Source organism: Miniopterus schreibersii (genome assembly GCF_964146895.1).
Source record: "Miniopterus schreibersii genome assembly, chromosome: 1".
In the NCBI taxonomy this organism is placed as follows: Eukaryota; Metazoa; Chordata; class Mammalia; order Chiroptera; family Miniopteridae; genus Miniopterus; species Miniopterus schreibersii.
In genome coordinates this window covers 73,556,645-73,575,339 of record NC_138101.1, presented here as the reverse complement: position 1 = coordinate 73,575,339, position 18,695 = coordinate 73,556,645, and the positions used below count along the sequence as shown (strand labels likewise).

The 18,695-nt window shown below is 50.4% G+C and overlaps 1 protein-coding gene across 1 annotated transcript; it reads right to left on the bottom strand.

The window, feature by feature from the left end:
* Positions 1 to 2,558: 2,558 nt before the first annotated feature.
* Positions 2,559 to 16,268, bottom strand: AKR1E2 (aldo-keto reductase family 1 member E2; the record flags this gene model as incomplete). The annotated part of the gene is made up of 10 exons (XM_081156314.1): positions 2,559 to 3,144; positions 3,400 to 3,487; positions 4,532 to 4,610; positions 5,168 to 5,240; positions 7,092 to 7,189; positions 9,247 to 9,369; positions 10,965 to 11,042; positions 12,286 to 12,402; positions 14,226 to 14,393; positions 15,603 to 16,268. The coding sequence occupies 10 exons, from the start codon at positions 16,266 to 16,268 to the stop codon at positions 3,102 to 3,104; spliced, it is 1,533 nt and encodes a 510-aa protein (XP_081012440.1). The 3' UTR covers positions 2,559 to 3,101.
* Between the last annotated feature and the right edge of the window lie 2,427 nt (positions 16,269 to 18,695).

The window sequence follows — 18,695 nt, the reverse complement described above, 5'->3', positions numbered from 1 at the left end:
TTTCTTATATTTAACATAAACAAGGAACGTCTGGCAATTAATTGATGAAAATGAGCTTTTTTAATCTAACATGCTGTGCTTTATGGAGAAAATTCATGTTAGATAAGCTCTGTCCAGGCATGAGTTACAGTGCTGTTGGCTGTGAGTTCAGTGCTAATATCCAACACTATATATACAAAATGAGGTGACTTTACACAGAAACCCACATAGAACAGATGATGTATGGTTGAAGGATGAAAATGTGCCCAGAGGCTCAAAACAGTGGTTCGGCACCTGCTAGTTCTGTGTTTGTGGTGACTTTGTAGAGCACAACCCCCACGGGTGCTACTGGCAAGACGAGACCTTGGTTCTTGTCTTCTTGAAGATTTCAATCAAGAGACAAAGTGTAGCAAAGTAAGAATTTATTGGATGCAGCAAAAATATAGTTAGGACAGAGAAACAAGGAAACCCATAGAAGAAACAGGAGAGCCTAGGCTGGGTGGCTTTGGCTCAGAGAAGTCAGAGAGAAACGGGCCTTGGAGACAGGTTTGGGGGTTAGCCTGGGATGAGCTGCTGCTGCCCATTGCTCCCCTCATTGCCAGTGTCATGGGGTCCCTTTGAAGAAAGAAGGGGGAAGGGAATGTCTTGGGCATGCTTCTCTAGGGGAGAGTGCACACTGGGTCCTCCATCCTAAGTGTATTTATCTCTCTCTTGCAGGTGGGGAATCTTAGGGAAGGTCTGGGGGGAGGGGCTTAATTCATCAGCTTTCTGGGTGTGCGCTTTCAGGGTCCTGGTCTCCACTGATTGGTCGGCACCAGGGCAGGGGGTCCTTAGTCAGTGCAGCTGGTCCTGAGGCAGCCATGGGGTCACTTGTCTGGCTTTGCTGCTTTTCTGGGCCTGGAGCTGAAATAAAACTGAGGCCTCGATGATAACTTTAGGGAAGAAAAGGTCAGGGGGTCTAAACCACATGGCTAGTGGTATGAAAAGTCAGGGGGTCTAAACTGCACCACCAGCAATATGCTAGGGGAGGAAAGGTTACCCTAGGGGCAAGGTTTTCGTTTTCCGCGTTTTGCCCCTTGCTGGTCATCCACAGCTTTTTGACCTGGTGAGTTTGTGTACCTGGCCCATCGTCCTTGCTTTGCTCATGCCTAACTGCCTATAATACGGGTAATGAGAATACACTGTGCCTGAGGATGGGCTGAGACACAGGCTTCTGTCTCTCAGGAACAAAGACCCAGACTCATAGCAGAGCCACCTTCGCCTCTGCGGTCACACAGGCAGGACCAAAAGAAGGGAAAACCACGGACTTCAAATTCTTGACATTGGAGTAGAGAAAGCTTATTTTTCTATCACCTATGGTTTTTATGTCCTCTAGGTGTCATGAGTCAGCTAGAAACCAAACAGAGACTAGATAAAAGAAGAGACTCCCAGGCTCTGTTTCCATGTCCTCCTTGCCCCCAAAAGGAGAGGGAAAGGAGAGGGTCTGGGTGGGTGAGTGGGCCCTCTTCTTCCGTGAGACAAACAGGAGAATCCAAGGCCCCAAGCAGACAAGCAGAGTGAAAGCAGAGGAGGATGTGTGGGTTACACCTTCAGGGCTCGAGGACACCCATGGCTTGGTTGGTCAGCACATTTGTTCCCCAGATAGACAGGTCATGTCTTATGACCAAGGCCCAGTGTCCACTGCTTAATCCACAGTCTGGCCAAGTGTGCGCTCGGGAAGAGCCAGGAGCCTAACTTTGCACATTAGAGTGTGGGCACGTGCTGCCCCACGGCGTTCCCAGCACTCTACACCGCCCTCTGACTGTGGTAGGAAGTGTGGTCTCCACCCCACCACACTCATCACACCCAGGCCATGCTGGGGGCAGATCCCTGGGACTCCGGCCCTGGGACCCTCCCTGGTTATTCAACCTCATGGACACAGAAAAGCTCGTCATTTGCTGCTCCTGCCAGTGGCCTGGGGGGTTCAGGAGCCACATGTCACCTCCCTGACTAGGCACTGAGGTTTGAATATGAAGGAGGGGTCGGTGGTGCACTGAGTCCTGAGTGCACCAAAGAGAGCAGGAAGGATGGCCTCACAAACTGGAGGCAGATGGGAGGACCTGGTGAGAAATAGGCAGAAAACATGTCAAGTCTGTGGCCGGCTGGTCTCCAAACAGACAGCCTCTCCCCTGGGAGAGGAAGCCCCAGCACTGGGCCAGGGACGTGGATGGTAGCCCCAGGTGGAGGCACCCGGGGCAACAACCAGGAGTAACTAACTCCTGTGGACAGGAGCACAGCTCTTGAGGCAGGCGGGCGGGTGAAATGACTGGTGAGTCAAGTAAGTGGCATCCTTGGAGATGTGTGTGCGAGGGAGGGGGGACCTTAGAGCTGGGCAGGAGGTGCTACGGAGATGCATCCAGGAGCCCTGGCAGCAGGTCCTAGGGGACCAGGAGCACCTGGGCCATGCTGGGAGTGATGTGCAGGGAACAGGAGTCACACACTGGCCTGAACAATCCTGTGAGACACTCATCCTGTCCTTTTCGTTGGGGACAGGACTCCTGTCCCTGATACACTGTCTTGGACTGAACACCGAGTGCACGAGAGAAAATGACATTCATTTCCGATTTGGTGTTTTCACAGGTATAATCTGATTTCCAGGAAGACTTTTTTAAACAATAGCATTTTAAAATTAAAATTTAGATTTTAAGAAAGAAAAAAATGCTTCTGTGTGAACTAAGACAGCTAGGCACTTTCACCCAGTCTTCCTTTCCAGGCAGGAAGGTAAGGATTTCTCTGGGAAATCTTCTGGGGGCACAGTGTGACTGGTGGGGAGAAGGGTGGAGGTGCTCATTGCTGAAGCTGAGTCGTGGCCTTAGAGGTTCTCCATGTGGGTCCCGCCACACAGTGCTTGTAGGATTCTTAGCCTGTTTGGTTCTCTGTGGGGCGAGCATGCTCTCAGGAAGCTTCTTCCTTTAATCTCAGACCACACCGATTCGGAGGATTTCTCAGGAGCTCGGCCTTCATCCCTCCCATCCCCAGCCAAGCTGCCTGTGCCTCTGAGGCAGCACCCTGAGTGGGGTGGAGGAGCCCTCCAGACCCTGGGATTTGGCTGGGTGGCACAGGAGGAGGGAGCGGGAGCTGGCTCAGTATGCTATGTGGAAAGGATAGTCCTTGTGATTTTCAGCTCTGGAAGCCAGAAGACAAGTCAAAAACAGAAACAAAGAGGGATTACTGTTTTTAAGAGAAACAATTTCAATGATACAATCACACATTTTTATACTCCTTAGTGTATGACATTCATCTTTGGGTTCCCTCATTGGCCCATTCCCAAACAGGAAAGAATTCTGAGATTTCATTCACTTAAAATGTGTATGATAAATACCCATCCAGGAAGCAATCACTCAATCTAAGTATTGCTTCCTCTATTTTGAAGGCACTTACGTGGAGAATTTGGTCAGTCGGAGGTTCCTGTCCAGAGCCAGGAGGTCACTCATATCCTGTTCTGTTAATTCAAAATCAAATACCTGGAACCAAAATAAAACGTTCATGCAAAACTCAGTTCAGTGACCACTTAACCGAGCATGTGTCACCTGCAGAGCACTGTGCTGGACATATGGGGGACACAAAGACGTAAAAGAAACACTTCGTGTGACACCTGGCACGTTCCCTGGCTCTCAGCCTCAGTTCCCAGGATGCACTGGGGCTTGGGCCATTTGCCGAGTGTTGGCTACAGCAGGATCCTTTGGAAAGGTGAGACATGTGCTGCATTCATTCCATAGGCGTGAGGAGCATATGCAAACAGACAAGGGGTACAGCAAAGAATTTTTCCCACTGTTTAAAAAAAACCCCAAAGAAACCAAATCCAAAACAACACAGACATTTGTTCCACACACCCTGGCAGTGAGGGAGAGGCTGGGCCTCAGGACCATTAAGTCTAACAATAGCCGTAACACGCTGTAATTTTGAATACATACTCACTTTCTGTCCCTTCTAAAATGTACTCTAAGTTGCCCCCTTACTTGGCCCCTAACACATCTGAGAACTGTGACCTGCTCCTATAATCACTGCTTTTCACATGGGAGAGCCGACCCTGAACCACTACTGAGGACCAGGCAAGAAGGTGCAGGATGTGATTCATCTTCATCCAGGGGGTTCAGGCCCCTGCCAGCCCCACAAATGCCTAGAAGACACCAGGGACTCCGTGTCAGAGGTCTTGCCTGGAGGGGGAGTTTGGTTTGAGGGGAGAAGTGAACAGTCTGGAAGGGTCCCTCCCATCAGGGTGGGCAGCCCCGGGGACAGTGTTAATGAGTGGTGCTTGGTGTAGAGCAGGCATCTGGATGGCAGGTGGCCTGACTGGCACCCTGACCCCTCATCACATCTCCTTCCTATCTGCATCCCCCAGGTGGGTGGCTGCTGGGCGCAGCTCTGGGTCTCCTTGGTGTGGCCTGTGCTTCACTGGCCCCTCTGCTGTGTCAGAGCCACATAGGCTGGCCTGCTCGCTGCAGTGTGTAGCCACCCAGCTCACACATGACCCCAAACCCACTGCCATCAAGAAGGAGAACACCTTCCTGGATATTCTCAAGAATCCGCTTTGGGTTGACGGACTTGGGGATCACTATCACATCCCTCTGGATCTGAAACCGGATCAAAATCTGCATGAGAAAAAAGAAAGTCTAAGATGAGACAAAGGGGGGGTCACATGGAGTCAGAAACCAGCCGCTTCCCTTACAGGCCACGTTTCATTGTGCAGTGTAGCCCAGTGATCCAGGCAGCAGGCACTGTCACTACCAGCTCTCCATTCCAGAGTCCTTAGGGACCACATGGTGCTTCTGCACTGTCCCACCAGCACATCTGGAAGGACGGCCACTGGCCTGAGGAGCTCAGAGGACCTGCTGATACCTTAACAAGAATTCATTAATGTGTCCAGTCCCCCAAACTGCTGGACATTAGAGCAAGGAAGAGTTTCAAAAACTCCTTTTGTGGTCTACTCAGTTGGTGGGCTGAGGGAGGTGGTAATCTCAGGCATGCAGAGAATCAATCATGGGGCCTGAATGAACAGGACCATAGAGGTCCCAAGGGGCTGGGGAACACCAGACAGTTCTACTTAGTCACCAGCTGGGCCAGAGTGAGAAGTCCTCCCCCTGCCCCACCCATGGCTCTGGAGGCAAGCGAAGAGGGGCCCTCCCAGCCCAGTGGGAGCCCCACCTACCTGAGCTGGAGACTTCTGGTGCTTCCGTGCGATGGCCTGGATCACATCATTGTCCATCAGGTCCACGCCCCCACTAGAAAAAATAGTACAGGGATGTGAAACCAAATATGTGCAACTCCTTCTTAAAAAACAATAAGACTTTCTCCAAAGTGGAAACTCTACATCTGCTTTTGTCTGATCATGATACTTGCTCGGTGTGGGAAATCTAATGGTGCAGAAAAGCTTGTCTCCAAATCCACCATCTAGAGATAAGTACAGATAGTATTTCAGAGGACACAGCTGGACACATGGCCTTCACATCTGTCTGGAGATCCAGGTGGTAACATCAGAGTGTCTAAGGCATGGGCTCTGGCCATGCATGGTGTGCCCCTTGGACTTCTGAGCTCTTCTTGTAGGACCAAGAGTGGTGCCTACAGCACCATCAGCATGAATAGATAATTGATATTAATCTCAGAAAAGTTCACCTCAAATCCCAAGAGAAAGTCGAGACAGCGGACATGGGGAGCCTTTATGCAGAGACTGTGAAGACTGCCCGCGGGTCTGCCCCTCAGTGTCTGTCCAGCAGTGGCCAGGCCCTAAGCACTCTGGAGAGCTATTGTTTTCAGCGAACATTTATTAAGCAGTTACTGTGTTTCAAACATTGGGCTAGAAACTGTCCTCAATGTCTATGAAGGGACCAAACAGAGCCCATCTCACTTGGCTGTGTGTCTGGGACATCAGTCACCTCCCTTCTCTCTCATGACTCCCACTACCCACTCTCTCACTGGGTTCCTTCCACCCCAAGCTCAGCTGTGAATATGATCCACCTTTAGCAACCCTCTCACTGCTACCAAGTTCACACACGTGCCCCATTTCACATGGGAAACACACAGGCAATAACAGGCAAATAACTGCAGCCTTTCTTGGGCTACTAATATGTCCCAGGCACTGAGCTAAGGGCTGGGCCGAGAGTCGTGACTTAGATGCAGTCCCCACAACTCAAGCAGTAGAAGAGACTGTGACAGTAGAAGAGACTGAGAAGAAAATAATGACAAGATCGTGGGTGAAACACGAATAAGGGGAAGTTGGGAGGGCTCCCTGGAAGAGGTGATGCTAAATTGAGCCTTACCTTAGAAACTGGAGTAAGCCAGATTAAGAAAAAAGATAAGATTTCTAGGTAAAGAGAACAGCAGGAGCCCCAAATAGTTTCAAATCGTTTGCGCATAGCATATTTACAGGAAGAAATGAGACAGAAATAGGCAGAGGCCATACCAGGAATGGAAGGATTTGTAAGCAGGAGATTGGCACAATCATAAGAGATGGTTCCCTTCAGCTGGCAGGTGGATAGTGGCTGAGAATCAGGAAAACCTGGGAAAAGTTAAGAGGCTGCTGTAATCACGGGAGAGAATTTGTAGTTAAAGAAGGCAGTGACAACAAGAACAGAGATCATGAGACAGACTCCAAGTTTCCTGGCAAAATAACCAGTGCATCTTGCTAACAAGTTGGATTGGGGGAGATCAGAAAGGGAAGAAGTTTCTGGCAAACATGGCGAGTGGGTGGTGGCTCATCTACTGATGTAGGGAGCACAGGACACAGTCCAGGTTCTGGGAAGATGATTCTATAGAGATTGGGATGTCTGTGGCCCATCCCAAGAGAGAGGTCTGGCAGAGCACTGGAAGTACCAGGCAAGAGCTCAGCAAAGAGGATGCTTCCTGCTGGTTATGTCCCTTAAGCACCACTGCCTTCCTTGAGGCAGCCACTGAAGGTGACTCTGCACTGTTTTCAGCGTCAGCTCCTCCCTCAGCCCACCAAGACCAGGGGCACTGATAGTTCCACCTGCAGGGCACCTGTGGTCTCCACACCCTGCCCACACCTTCCTTAAACCCTCTGCTACCTGTGCAAATGAAACTGGATTGTGCATCCATTTCCTGCTACAAACTCTTACCTGGAACCCCCAAGGGGCTGGTAGGCAGTCACAGACACACCTCTGGACTGGCAGAAGTTGATCAGATTCTTCTGAGCGAGAAATGGGTGGCACTCAACCTACAAAGAGAATCACAGCTGGCCAGAGAACATTCAGACTAACGGGGCCTAGAAAAGAGGACCTGCATCAATGTCCTGACTCCATCATGAACGAGCTAGGTGACCCGCCTCCAGGCTCGAGTATCCACGCCTCTGAAGTACCAGGCTGGGTTGAGGGGTCTCTGAGAGGCTGCCCACTATAAGCAAGCCTGAGGAACACCTATGCCATCTGATGCTCAAGAATTGCCTGCCCAATGAGGTCCTTTCTGGTCCCTTGAGGTAAAAGTGGCCCTCCCACCTCCTCCTCCCCTTTACCTTCTGCTCTAGCACTGATCATTAGCTGACACCTTACATATTGTCATTCTTTGCAATGTCTACCTGTTGCCACTAGGGCATAAGCTCCAGGAAGGGAGAGATCTGGGTCTGATTTTGTTTTGTTGAAGGCATGCCCCTCGCCCACCCTCCGACCTCTAGAATAAGCTAGGTATACAGCAGGTGACCCCAAGGGGCAGTTTAAGAAACTCAAGAGCAGGTTCCTGTCTCCTCAACACTCTAAATTCTCATGTATGATTCCAGGTTCTAACTAAGTGAACTTAAAATAAATGTGAGTTTAGAGAGAATTCAGAACCATGGAAAGTGCCCTCACGGGTTTCCAGCAGGCTCTCAGCACCCACAGGCAGAGCTGTCAGGGATCAGAAAGAAAAGCTGCTGGCTCTCTGAAAACTCCTCTGAGGGCGAGTTCCTGGGGCTTCCTCACCCTGTTTAGAAGACAGACCCTGCAGCCCCTCCTCACCCCACAGTCTAGGCAACACCCCGCCCCATGATTTACAGAGCCGCTCAACAGAAAAATCAACACAGAACCAGCTCAGTTATGCACAGAAACACTATGTGCCTGTGAGGTTTTAAAGCAGGGAGCTCAGCAAGGCTGCAAATTGGGACACGGGCCACTCCTCATGGGTGGTCACTGGATGAGCTTCCAGCAGGCTGAAGATGTTCTGGCTGTTGTTCTGGGTGCTGAAGACTTGAGTATGTTCACTTGTGGAAATTCACTGAGCTGTGTCCTTTAAGATTCATGAACTTTTCTGTATCTGTGTTATACCTCCATGTAAAAAGTTTATTTACAAAAAGAATAGAACATGATGCCGTATTCTTAGTATCCCCACACTGGAAACTACCCATGTGCCCATCACCAATAGACGGGGTAGTCACACAGTGGAATCCCACATGGAAACAAGGATGGACAGTCACACGCGAATAAGGAACGATCTAACACACACAATGCTGAGTAAGGAAAGCCAGACACAGAGGAGCACACAATGTGTCACATTTTCTGTATAAAGTCCAAAGGCAAATCTGTGGTGTCAGAAATCAGAACAGTGGCCGCCCTTGGCTGGGGCAGGAACTAGAGAGCAGTAGGTGGGAGCTCCTAGGGTGCCAGCTGTGTTGTTTCCTCCTCTGGTGCTGGTCCAGAGCTAGGTCCAGTTACGAGAATCTATGAAGCTCTATTTTTACGTGTGAACTTTTTGCATGTACATAACATGTTAATGAAAGCTTAAGTAAAATAAATGCCCTTTCTGCATACAAAGGCCGCCAGTCTAGAAAACACTGTGCCCCTCTTCTCACAAGTCATTTCTCAGCATTAAAGTCTCAGCAGAGTCTGAATCTTTTAGTCACCTGTCTCTTTCAGGTTTTAATCTGCTTGGGCTGGAGAGAGGGAGAGGGTCCTTGGTGAGTCCTCCCAGGAAGCCAGCACCACCTCCGACCATCATTAACCAGGGATAAGGGCCTGCTGGACCCTTGTCACTTTTGAATATACCTGGTGATTCACCCCACAGCTGCATGTGGAAAACCTTGCCTTCCAAGGACACCACCTCCCCAGACGGGCCTTTTGAAAAGATCTCGCCTCTCGCCTGGCCACCATCGTTTGCCTAACTGCTCCATAGTCATGACATTTCACAGCCACTGGAGAAGATGCCTACTTCCTGCTCCATCCCACTTTTTTCCCAGTGTAGCCAGGTGGAGGTGACAGCAGAAAAGCTGACTCCATCCTTCAAGTTGCTTAGCCATCCACAGCTCACCTGGTTAGTCAACGGCATGAACCTCAAGTTGGGTTTATTCAAAAGTCTCTCCAGCTGCTTGTGGTTGAAGTTGGACACCCCGATGGCTTTCACCAGCCCTGAGGTCACCAGGTCCTCCATGGCCTAGAGAGAACAAAAATTATTTTGGGCTCATGGGCTCTGTCTAATCCACTGGAATTCATGGCCCCCACTCTTTCACACAGTGTCCTAAAGCTGGTTTCCCTCAATACTTTAAAATATTTTACTTGATGCGTTATAAGCATTTTTGCACTTGAGGTCTACTCCAAGTCCCATCATTTAGGAGCCGTGGGATCTTAGGCACATTAAATGACCTCAAGAAGCCTCACTTTTCTCATTTTCCAATGGGGATGACCTTGCCTGTGTCACAGGATTAAGGATTACATCAAACAATGAACACAGAGCACTTAGCTAACACTCGGCACACGTACCAATTATTTCTGTCACTCTGAATGTCTGTTGATATGGCGTCGGCAAAGATGTCCGCTGCGGACTGCATCTGTGCACCAGTTTCTACCTAGATTATCATCGTCCTCAGCACGATGGTGCACCGCTGTTCTAATCCACCACCGTTTCCCCTATTAAGAGAACTGAGGGCAGAAACCCCAAGCTCTGGCCCTCAGCTTCAGAAGGAGCGTGGCCCGGTGCCAGGTTAAGTAGTCAGCACGAGTCCCGGTGGCCACAAGGCCGGCAGCCAGAGTCGGCGTGCTCTGCACCATTCCCCAGACCTTACTCGTGCTACGAACAGCCCAGAGCTGCACCCATGTGTTTCAGGAGAGGCAGTATCTGTGACAGAAGGGCTGGGGCCCCCGGACACTGTTCCTAACAGATCAGACACCTCACTTAATCTCTCTTTTGCTGATTCCTCCATTGAGAGGATGGCCTGGCTTGGTGCTCCTCCCTGGGCTCCTCACAACCCTCTGCCAGGATAACCTCCGGCACTCCCATGCCTGCACCTGTCCATCTCACCTAGTGGCTCCAGAGTCTTGTCCCCCGACACTCAGCAAGTTCCAATGTAACCCTGCTTTCTTCCCAGGCTGTACCTCACCCTCATGTTGCTTTGCAAGACTGCAGGTGCCTGGTGGGCTGGGCTAGAAGCCAGGGTCAGCAGGAACCTCCTGTCCTCCTGTCACACCATCAAGTCACTGCCCCAACCTCTCACATCTGCCACTTCCCCTAACTTCCACATTCCACACTCTACTTCAAGCCTCATCACTTCTCGTCTGGATGCTGTCAGCAGGCTGGAAACATGGTCCCACGGTCCCTTCCTCCATGTGTCTCCCATACTCACTCCAACTTCACCGTCTGCCAATGTTTTCATTCTGAAATGCTTACAAAAGAGCTAAAGGAACTATAAAATACTAGAAGTGGTCACAGAAAATGGAATTTTAACTTTCTTTTTTATACTCTTTTATAGTTTTTGTAATGACCATGTGATATTTTTTAATCAAATAAAAAATATTTAAGAATAAAGGGAGGTCTGGATTAGTTATCCCTGAAATGCATGTTTCAGGGAGATGAACAGGAGGAAACCGAGGTCTCTGAGTCCCACAGCCAGGCGTCCCTTCACAATGCACACAACACACTGCATTTTGAGAACACAACCTGGTATCTCTGAACACAAGGAGCTCAGAATCTTATGGCTTCCCATTCAGAGGCCCATCAGCAGTATATAGATGCTGCTGGCAAGCTCAGCTTACTTCCCACGTGTCCAGGAAATCGGTGTCACTCGGTATCACCATGCCACTGCGGTCCAAGGGCAGGTCTTCATCCCCAGGCTGTAAGAACCAGAAGAAAGGAGCTTATTGGGGGCTTCAGGGGTAATCACACCTGAAGAGGAGTCTGGAGAGAGGGAGAATCAAGATGCAAGGAAAGAATGCTGGGCCAGGAGGTGTGGGTCCGAGCACAGCTGTCACATGAAACCCTGTGATTTCCCTTCTCTGGGCCTTGCCTTTGCCTTCACAAGACTGAGGGTTGGGCAGACTGGATGGCCAGCTAAGTTCCTACCAGCCTAGAAATTCAATTCACTGCCCATGTCTCATGTGTCAGGAAAGGAAGGTCTGGAATCCTTGCCTGTTGTCAGAAAATCATTTAGCAATTTCAGGTAAAACTCATTTCTGAATCACTATCTCTCATTTCACTTTCTGGGCACCTTTCTTTCTTCACTAGTGTGACTGATGTGCAGTTACTACACCCTTTATTGAAATTAAATAGAAAGCCTGAGGATAAAGCTGTAGTAGGAATAAAGTGGTTTTTGTTGTTTAATCTAAAAAGAAACCTGACAGCTTGGCACACATCGTGAGCTCCTCAAACAAGGTGCACACATGGGAGACACCTGTGCAGTCACCACCCACTCCAGTGTAGGGAGAATGCCCTTTCAGGGCTCCAGTGCCACCTGTGTGACTGAGCCCTCAGTCAGGCAGGCTGTCATCGTGGCCTAGGGCATGGAACACAGGGACATCCTGGCCAGGACTAACATGAGACTGAGGCTGAAAAAGTGACTGAGCAGGGTGTAAGGGGCGTGTGTGTGTGTGTGTGTGATGCAATCATGTGAAGAGAATAACACCAAATGGAGAAATAATCTCCCCCTAGACCCTCTGGACTTGCTGCAGGTGGACAAGCAGGCAACTCCCATGTCGCAAAGCAGTCATCACTCCCCAAAGAGAAATAACCTATAGGAAGAAACAAGGCCAAGGAATTCCCTGGGACCTTGGAAGTGACATGAGCAGCAGCTTTGAGCAGCTCTGACACCTGCTTTCACCTAAAAACTTGTGGAAAAAAACGGGCTGCTCTCTTGGCTTGTTGAAGAAATGACTAGCTTGGAAGCAAAAAAATCATAGGTTAGAGGTCAAGTCCAAGCCTCTCCTGAGCTTCGGCCTGGAGATAACTGAAGGTGTATGTGGCTGACGCAGCCCCGGAACCCATGCACCCTGGCTGCTGGCCCAGCTCTTTCCACTACCCACTGGGGCATGACCAGGAAGACAGGCTGCCAGTGGGGGATTTCACCAGGCCTGGCAGTACCTTGAAACCCATGGGCCAGTGTATGAGATAGAGGTCCAGGTACTCCAACTTCAAGGCCTTCAGAGTCTTGGAGCAGGCTGTTCTCACCAAGGACTTCTTATGGCAGGTGCACCAGAGCTACAAGGGAGAGGAAAAGTGCTGACAATCAGCCACAGAGCCAGTGCTGACACAATGTCTGCCCCTGTTGACACAATGTCTTCTAGTATCTGGAAGAAAAACAGCATCTAAGACCAGGTGGCCATAAATCCAATGGAGCAGTGACATTATCTTCTGATGGTCCAGGACTCCTACAGGGAGGGGTCTCCAAAGCTGAGCTCCTTCTGCCTGATTTCTACTTCTGAGAAGCCAGGGACACTATGAAATTATTTGATGGGAGGGCTGCTGGTTATTTGGATCCACTGGAACAACAACAACAAAAATACCCACAGGCAGAAAAGATATGAGGAAAAGTTAGAATTTCTATCTTGACTTTCCCCCTTGAACAGACTCCATGTTAAAGGTTCTCTGTTACTAAGGCCCCATAATCCTGCAGGTTAAACTAGGTGAGTAAGTTAACACACACTGTTCTATACTTAGCTAGTACTTCCATCCACACCCTCTGTGAAGTAGAAAGTTTGTAATTTGTTTCCCCCTCATTAGTTCCTTTATTATGCTATTTAGTATTAACTGTGACAGAATGCACCATCACAGCCAGAGCAAAACAAAAATAAATAAGAGGATTAAAATATATAAAACCAAACTACAAACACAGTATAATTATAAAAAGAAACTAGAATACATCACATTGTTAACACTAGCACTTTCTAGATGGTGAGTATATCAGTGATTTATTTATTATCTTTGCAAGACTTTTCTAAATTTCAGGAATAATGAGTGGACATCCTCTGCTGGCTATGATCCAGCTGGAAGCAACCTGTCCCCAGGTCACGGGGTGAGCCTCAGAACCCAGGTACCACCTCCCTAACTGGAGGATCAGGAGAGATTTTGACTTCTTGGCCAAGGTCACACCTGAGCCTCTCCTTTTACAGCACTGATGAGTTATAGAAATTATGTCCAGGTAACACAGAAAAGCAAATCTACTGCAGGAACAGCACTGAATCTTGCAGTTATGGAAATTTAGACTTGGAAATCACTCAGGAGATAGTAAAACCCAGAGTCTCATCTTACACATGATGAAGCTGGGACCTAAGTCAGCTTCTCACAGCTGAGGAAGGACAGCTGGACTGTGAAATCTCAGCTCCTGGCCTAATGGCCTTAACATTCTTATTCAAAGTAAAAAGCAAAGGAATTCTTAATTCTTCACTATCTTGGACTATTGCCAGCATTTCCTACAGGGCCTAACTCCTAACTGTCCTTCCCAGCCATTTCCTTGCCATCCGTCTAGCACTGTCCCAATTTAGGCTGTCACCCTCTCCCTACACTGCTGTTAAGGTTTCCTGCCTTCTGCCTCTTGTTTAAATGCATGCTGCTTTCACCTCCACAATCTCTTATATACAGCACAACTCTCGCTCATATAGAAGATAAAACCTTCAGCGGTGATCCTTTGTCTGCAGGAAGACAGCTCCTTAAATGGTGTCCAAGTCTTCCGTGATCAGGCTTGTCCACGACTCCAGCCTCACTGCTCCTTCTCTCTGCTGCCAACATCACTCTGTCCAGGAACACCAAACTTCTTACAGGTCCCTGTACCCCACACACTGCCCCATGCCTTGTGCCTTTGCTCTAGTTGTCCCCCCTGCTTGTCACACTGTCCCTGAGCCCTTCACCGGCACCACTCCTTGCACGTGCACAAAGTTGCAGAAGTCCTTGTCAGGTATGGTTCAAGTATGAATGAAGTCACCAGCTCTACAGGAGTCTGGAAATCATCTGTGTGCTATGTTGTCTGTCTTATCACCAAAGCCCTGAGTGGCCTGCACCTGCTCTCCCTGCAGGGGAAGTCCTACCTTACTGACGATGAACAGGTCCTCCCTCCGTACCATGCCCTCCTTGATCTTGCACTGGATGCCAGCTCCGACCTCACTCTCATTGTGGTACAGGTACGCGCAGTCGAAGTGCCGATATCCCACATCTATTGCCACTTTCACTGCCTCGGTCACTTCCCCTGGGGCCGCCTGCAAAATGAACAAGATCCAAGGAGCTGCCCAGCTGACCTTCTGCAGCAGTAATAAGCCACGTGCTTGTAAGCCACCCAGCTTTTGTGGTGATTGTTATGCAGCATTTCTGGGGCAAAAGATTGCTGACGGCAGATTTGTGATCTTATACGATTAAAAATAAATAAAAAGAAGGCTTTGCATGGATCATAGAAGAGTGATTAGGATGAATCCAGTTCTATGCCTCTGAAGTCCAACAACAAAAAGGAAGGTTTGGGTCTCCTAAGCACAGTTTTCACAGCTTTTCCTTACCCCGTGTGCCAGAACATGTGGACTCCTACACCCAGCTGTGTGCAGAACACATGGTGCATAAAAGAATTAAAGTCAGGCAAGAAAGTCAAGACAGTTAAATCCATGGAGTGCTTATTGAACAGCTGCTAAACGCATGGCCCTGGCTAGATGCTGAGAACCACGAGTGAAACCACATCCTTGGCCTCTAGGAGTTGTTAAATGGATAGAAAAATAAGTAAAATAGTATTTAGATGAGTGGGGGTGGATAATGCTAATTCCTACTCCTCCGGTAATGACTTCCCACGGGAGTTCTTAAAGGAACACCTTTTAATCAAAGACTAAGTTTAAAGGAAAAGAAGAGAACATTTGAAAGTTAGTTAGTGCCACATCTCAAAGCACTGACCGGGGTCAGAAATCCAAAGCAGAGAAAGTTCCCAAGTTCAAAGCGCTTCCACTATCAGGTTTTACACGGGGGACATGACGGTTCAGTTTCTGTTTAAAACCAAGTTGGCAATGGCAGAATTTCTTTATCTTTTTGACACAGACAACGCGTTTCAATAGCAGTTGTCTGCTGCTTGATCTCCTTAGGCGACCGCCACTCTTTCCGCCCGTTCCCGAGCCTGACCACCTTTTCTTCTGGGCTTTCCCGAACATTCCTTCAGGATAATAATGAGTCGGCCTCAATATGAAATATCATAGAGACAACTCCCATTTTCAGATCATCTGCGATTTAAAATTCCATCTTTCAAACACGGGCAGCCGCCCAGGGAGGTGACTAGCTGGACTGGCTGCTGCTCCTGCCGCCAGCGTCCCCGCGGGCTTCTGCCGGCGTCCAGGCAGGTGCCCCTCGGCTTGCTCCAGGGGGCGCCCCGCGGCAGCCCCTCTAGTTCAGGGTCCGGAAAGGCCCCGCCCGCCCCGCCCCGCCGGAGGCCGCCTCACCTTCCAGGTGCCCAGGCCCACCGCAGGCATCCTCTCCAGGCCTCTGCGGGCTCCCGCGGCTGCCACGCGACCGCGCGGGGAGCACCGCGGCCGACTCCCCATTGGCTGGCGGATTGTGAGGGCGGCGCAGCCGACTCCCCATTGGCTGGCGGATTGTGAGGGCGGCGCAGCCGACTCCCCATTGGCTGGCGGATTGTGAGGGCGGCGCCCGAGGCGGGCGGCCCCCATTGGCCGGTGGCTCGGGGGTGACGCTGACCCCGCCTCCCGGGCAGCGAGCACCCCCACATCTTTGGAGAAAGTTGAGCATGGGAAGCCGGGTGCAGACGCTGGGTGTTCAGGTCCCGCAGGGTCCCCGTTTCCTAGCCTCGCGCCAGAGGCGCCCCGCACCCGGAGAGGAGAGAAGCTAGGCTGATGGGCTGGGGGGCTGAGGTCCCAGGGTCGGCAGGGCCACCCAGGGCAGCCTGGAGGGGACGGGGTCTGGGGTGCTCTGTCCACCGCGCTGGGCGCCTGGGACCAGGGTAAGTCCTTGACCTCCACCCCATGGAGAGGGGCCCCCAGGGTAAGGCGAGGAGGCCAGATTCCTCCTCTACAACTGGTTAGACTTAGGGCTGGGACCCCGAGGGTCCCACAGGTTCGTAGGAGAGCGTGTTGTGCTTTGTTCTCCATCCATGACCCGTTGCTCTGAGGCCAGTAAATCCTTTCTACCCTCTGAATTCCCTGGGACAGGGGGCGGCTCGGGGGACAGGGGGCGGCTTGGGGGCCAGGGCAGGGCACCGGACGGCTCCTTCGGGGACCAGGGGCCGGACCACCCCTGCTGGAGCCTCAGGCCACTCTCATCCCCCTGGGGCCCTCAGGTTCGGCCCCTTTGCTCCCTGGGGCCTGGGAGCCTCACTGCCCGGAAGACCCCAAACGACGGTGTGTTTTGTGGTTTCTTGCCCGCGGCTGCAGTGCTGGAGCTGACCACCAGGGGGAGGCTGTGCCCACTGTGCTCAGCGAAGCAAGGCGCAGGAAAGGGGGGGGTCAGTCAATCTGGGCATACCCCTGCCTCTGACCCAACTTGTACCTTTTATTATTAGCCTCCACCTCCATGACGATGTGAGCTGCTCAGAGGCGGGAGAGGGCTGCAAGATCCTCTCACTGATTCATTCAGCTGCTGTGAAAAAAGCAAAATTACTTTTCATTTGTGGGAATATCAGAAAATTCTTTCTATACTACTTTCACTTCACATTTTGACTACAAATATTTTTGTATTTGCTACTGTTTGTATAGTTTGACTTGTCCCTCTTTTGTCTTACTCCAGCGTGAAAATAGATCATCCTGACCCCAGATGAGACATACTTGCAGGGTGGGGACCGTGAAGGCAGGCACACTGCAGAAGCTGGTAGAGTATATGGCGTCTGCCCTCCAGAGCATACTACTGTGTGTCTGTCCCCGTCTACCTAGTGAAACCTTTCCAGCACCCAAAAGGTCAAAGACCTGCTGTGGAAAAGATGGGTGCTTCTCCTCCACTACAGCACAGTTGTTACTCTACCACTTCACAGCTGTGTGTCTTGGGAATGTCACTTCACCTCTCTGATCCTGTTTGCTCGTATGAAAATGGGGTGCTATGAGGACTAAACTCAGAGGGTTACTGTCAGGACTAGGTGGATAAGCCATGGAGAGTGCTGACACTATGCCTGGCCCTGTGGAAAGGGCTGCCCAGGTCTGTGGTTTTATGGCTTTCTCTCCCCCATGAAGCAGCTCTCTGCCTCAAGCCTCACTTGTTCTGTTCTTGGGAAAAGCTGCTTCCCATTTGTAAAGGAAGTGTTACATTTTATCTGGGCAGTCCCCCGTCCTGGGTGTGGCCAGAGCAGGTACTCTTGGGGCCTTGCTGAGGGGCCCCAGGTAACCTCAAATATCTGAGAAGCTTCATTCTGTCAACAATAGATCTATTAAGTGCCTACTGTGTCCAGGCCCCTTTCTAGGCTCTTGGTATAATCAACGAATGGAGCAGACTAAAATCCCTACCCTCCCTGGCTTCCTTTCCAGTTGTGGCATCAGCCAGTCCCACTAGACATCAAAGCAGGCAGAGGACACAGGATGTTTGATGTGATGCCCTCCTAGCCTTCTCCAGATATGGATTCCTCTGCCCTAATTGTCAGGAGGATGACAGACTTCAGGAGGATGACAGACTAAAGGAGTGAGTGGGCTTTGGGTCAAGAGGGCTCCTGTCTTCATGGTGGAGGACATTTGGGGCTGCTGGAGGGCAGCATCTGGAGGATGTGGAATTCACTGGCCGAAAGGATTTTATGGCTTACATGTGGCTCAGCAGGCCTGGCCCAGTCCTGGAGCACCGTGACTACCTTCTTTTGACCAGGAGCCCAGTGAGGCAGAGCCCTAGGGTGATTCAGTGGGGTGAGTGCATGTGAACATATGGGGAAGGGTCAGTGCTGGGGCCACTCAGGGAGGAGTTGCCAGAAGTTGGTGTAGGGATAGGAGCAGACTGGCCTCAGAACACCCATTAGGAGGACTCAGCCTAGGAAGAGGTCCTTCTCTGGAAGGCTCTGGGATATGTCCTGCCTTTGGAGAGGCCCATGGTAAGGCAGGCATGCGGGTGACCTCTTCATCTTGCAGCTCCAGTGCCGTCTCCAGAGTGGCGCTGGCTCTATCACTGACTCCGGCACCATCTCAAGAGTCAGATCCACCTGCTCAACTACAGAACCCAAGTCTGCTTAGAGCTTGAGGCATTTTTTCAGTGGATTTGATGCCACCTCAGGCAGGAGGTCCAGAGCCAGAGTCAAATGCATGACCAGTTCAAACAGCAATTCTAGAACTAGAGTCCAGCTACAGAAGAAGCTCTAGAGCCACCTTGTCTTCCCACGTGTGGAGGAGGAGCTGCACCTGGTGCTTCCCTCAGCACCAGGTCCTGAGCTACGCCCAGCACCAGAGCTGGCCTCTCTCCTCTGGTGGTAGCATTTATTTTTCACTTTTTATATTTAAAAATTTTTAAACATTTTATGTGTTAAAATTTAGATTCAGTATAATGTAATCTTTTAATCATTTTAAACTGCAATTTAGAGGCATTAAATACTTCCCCATGCTGTGTAACCAGCC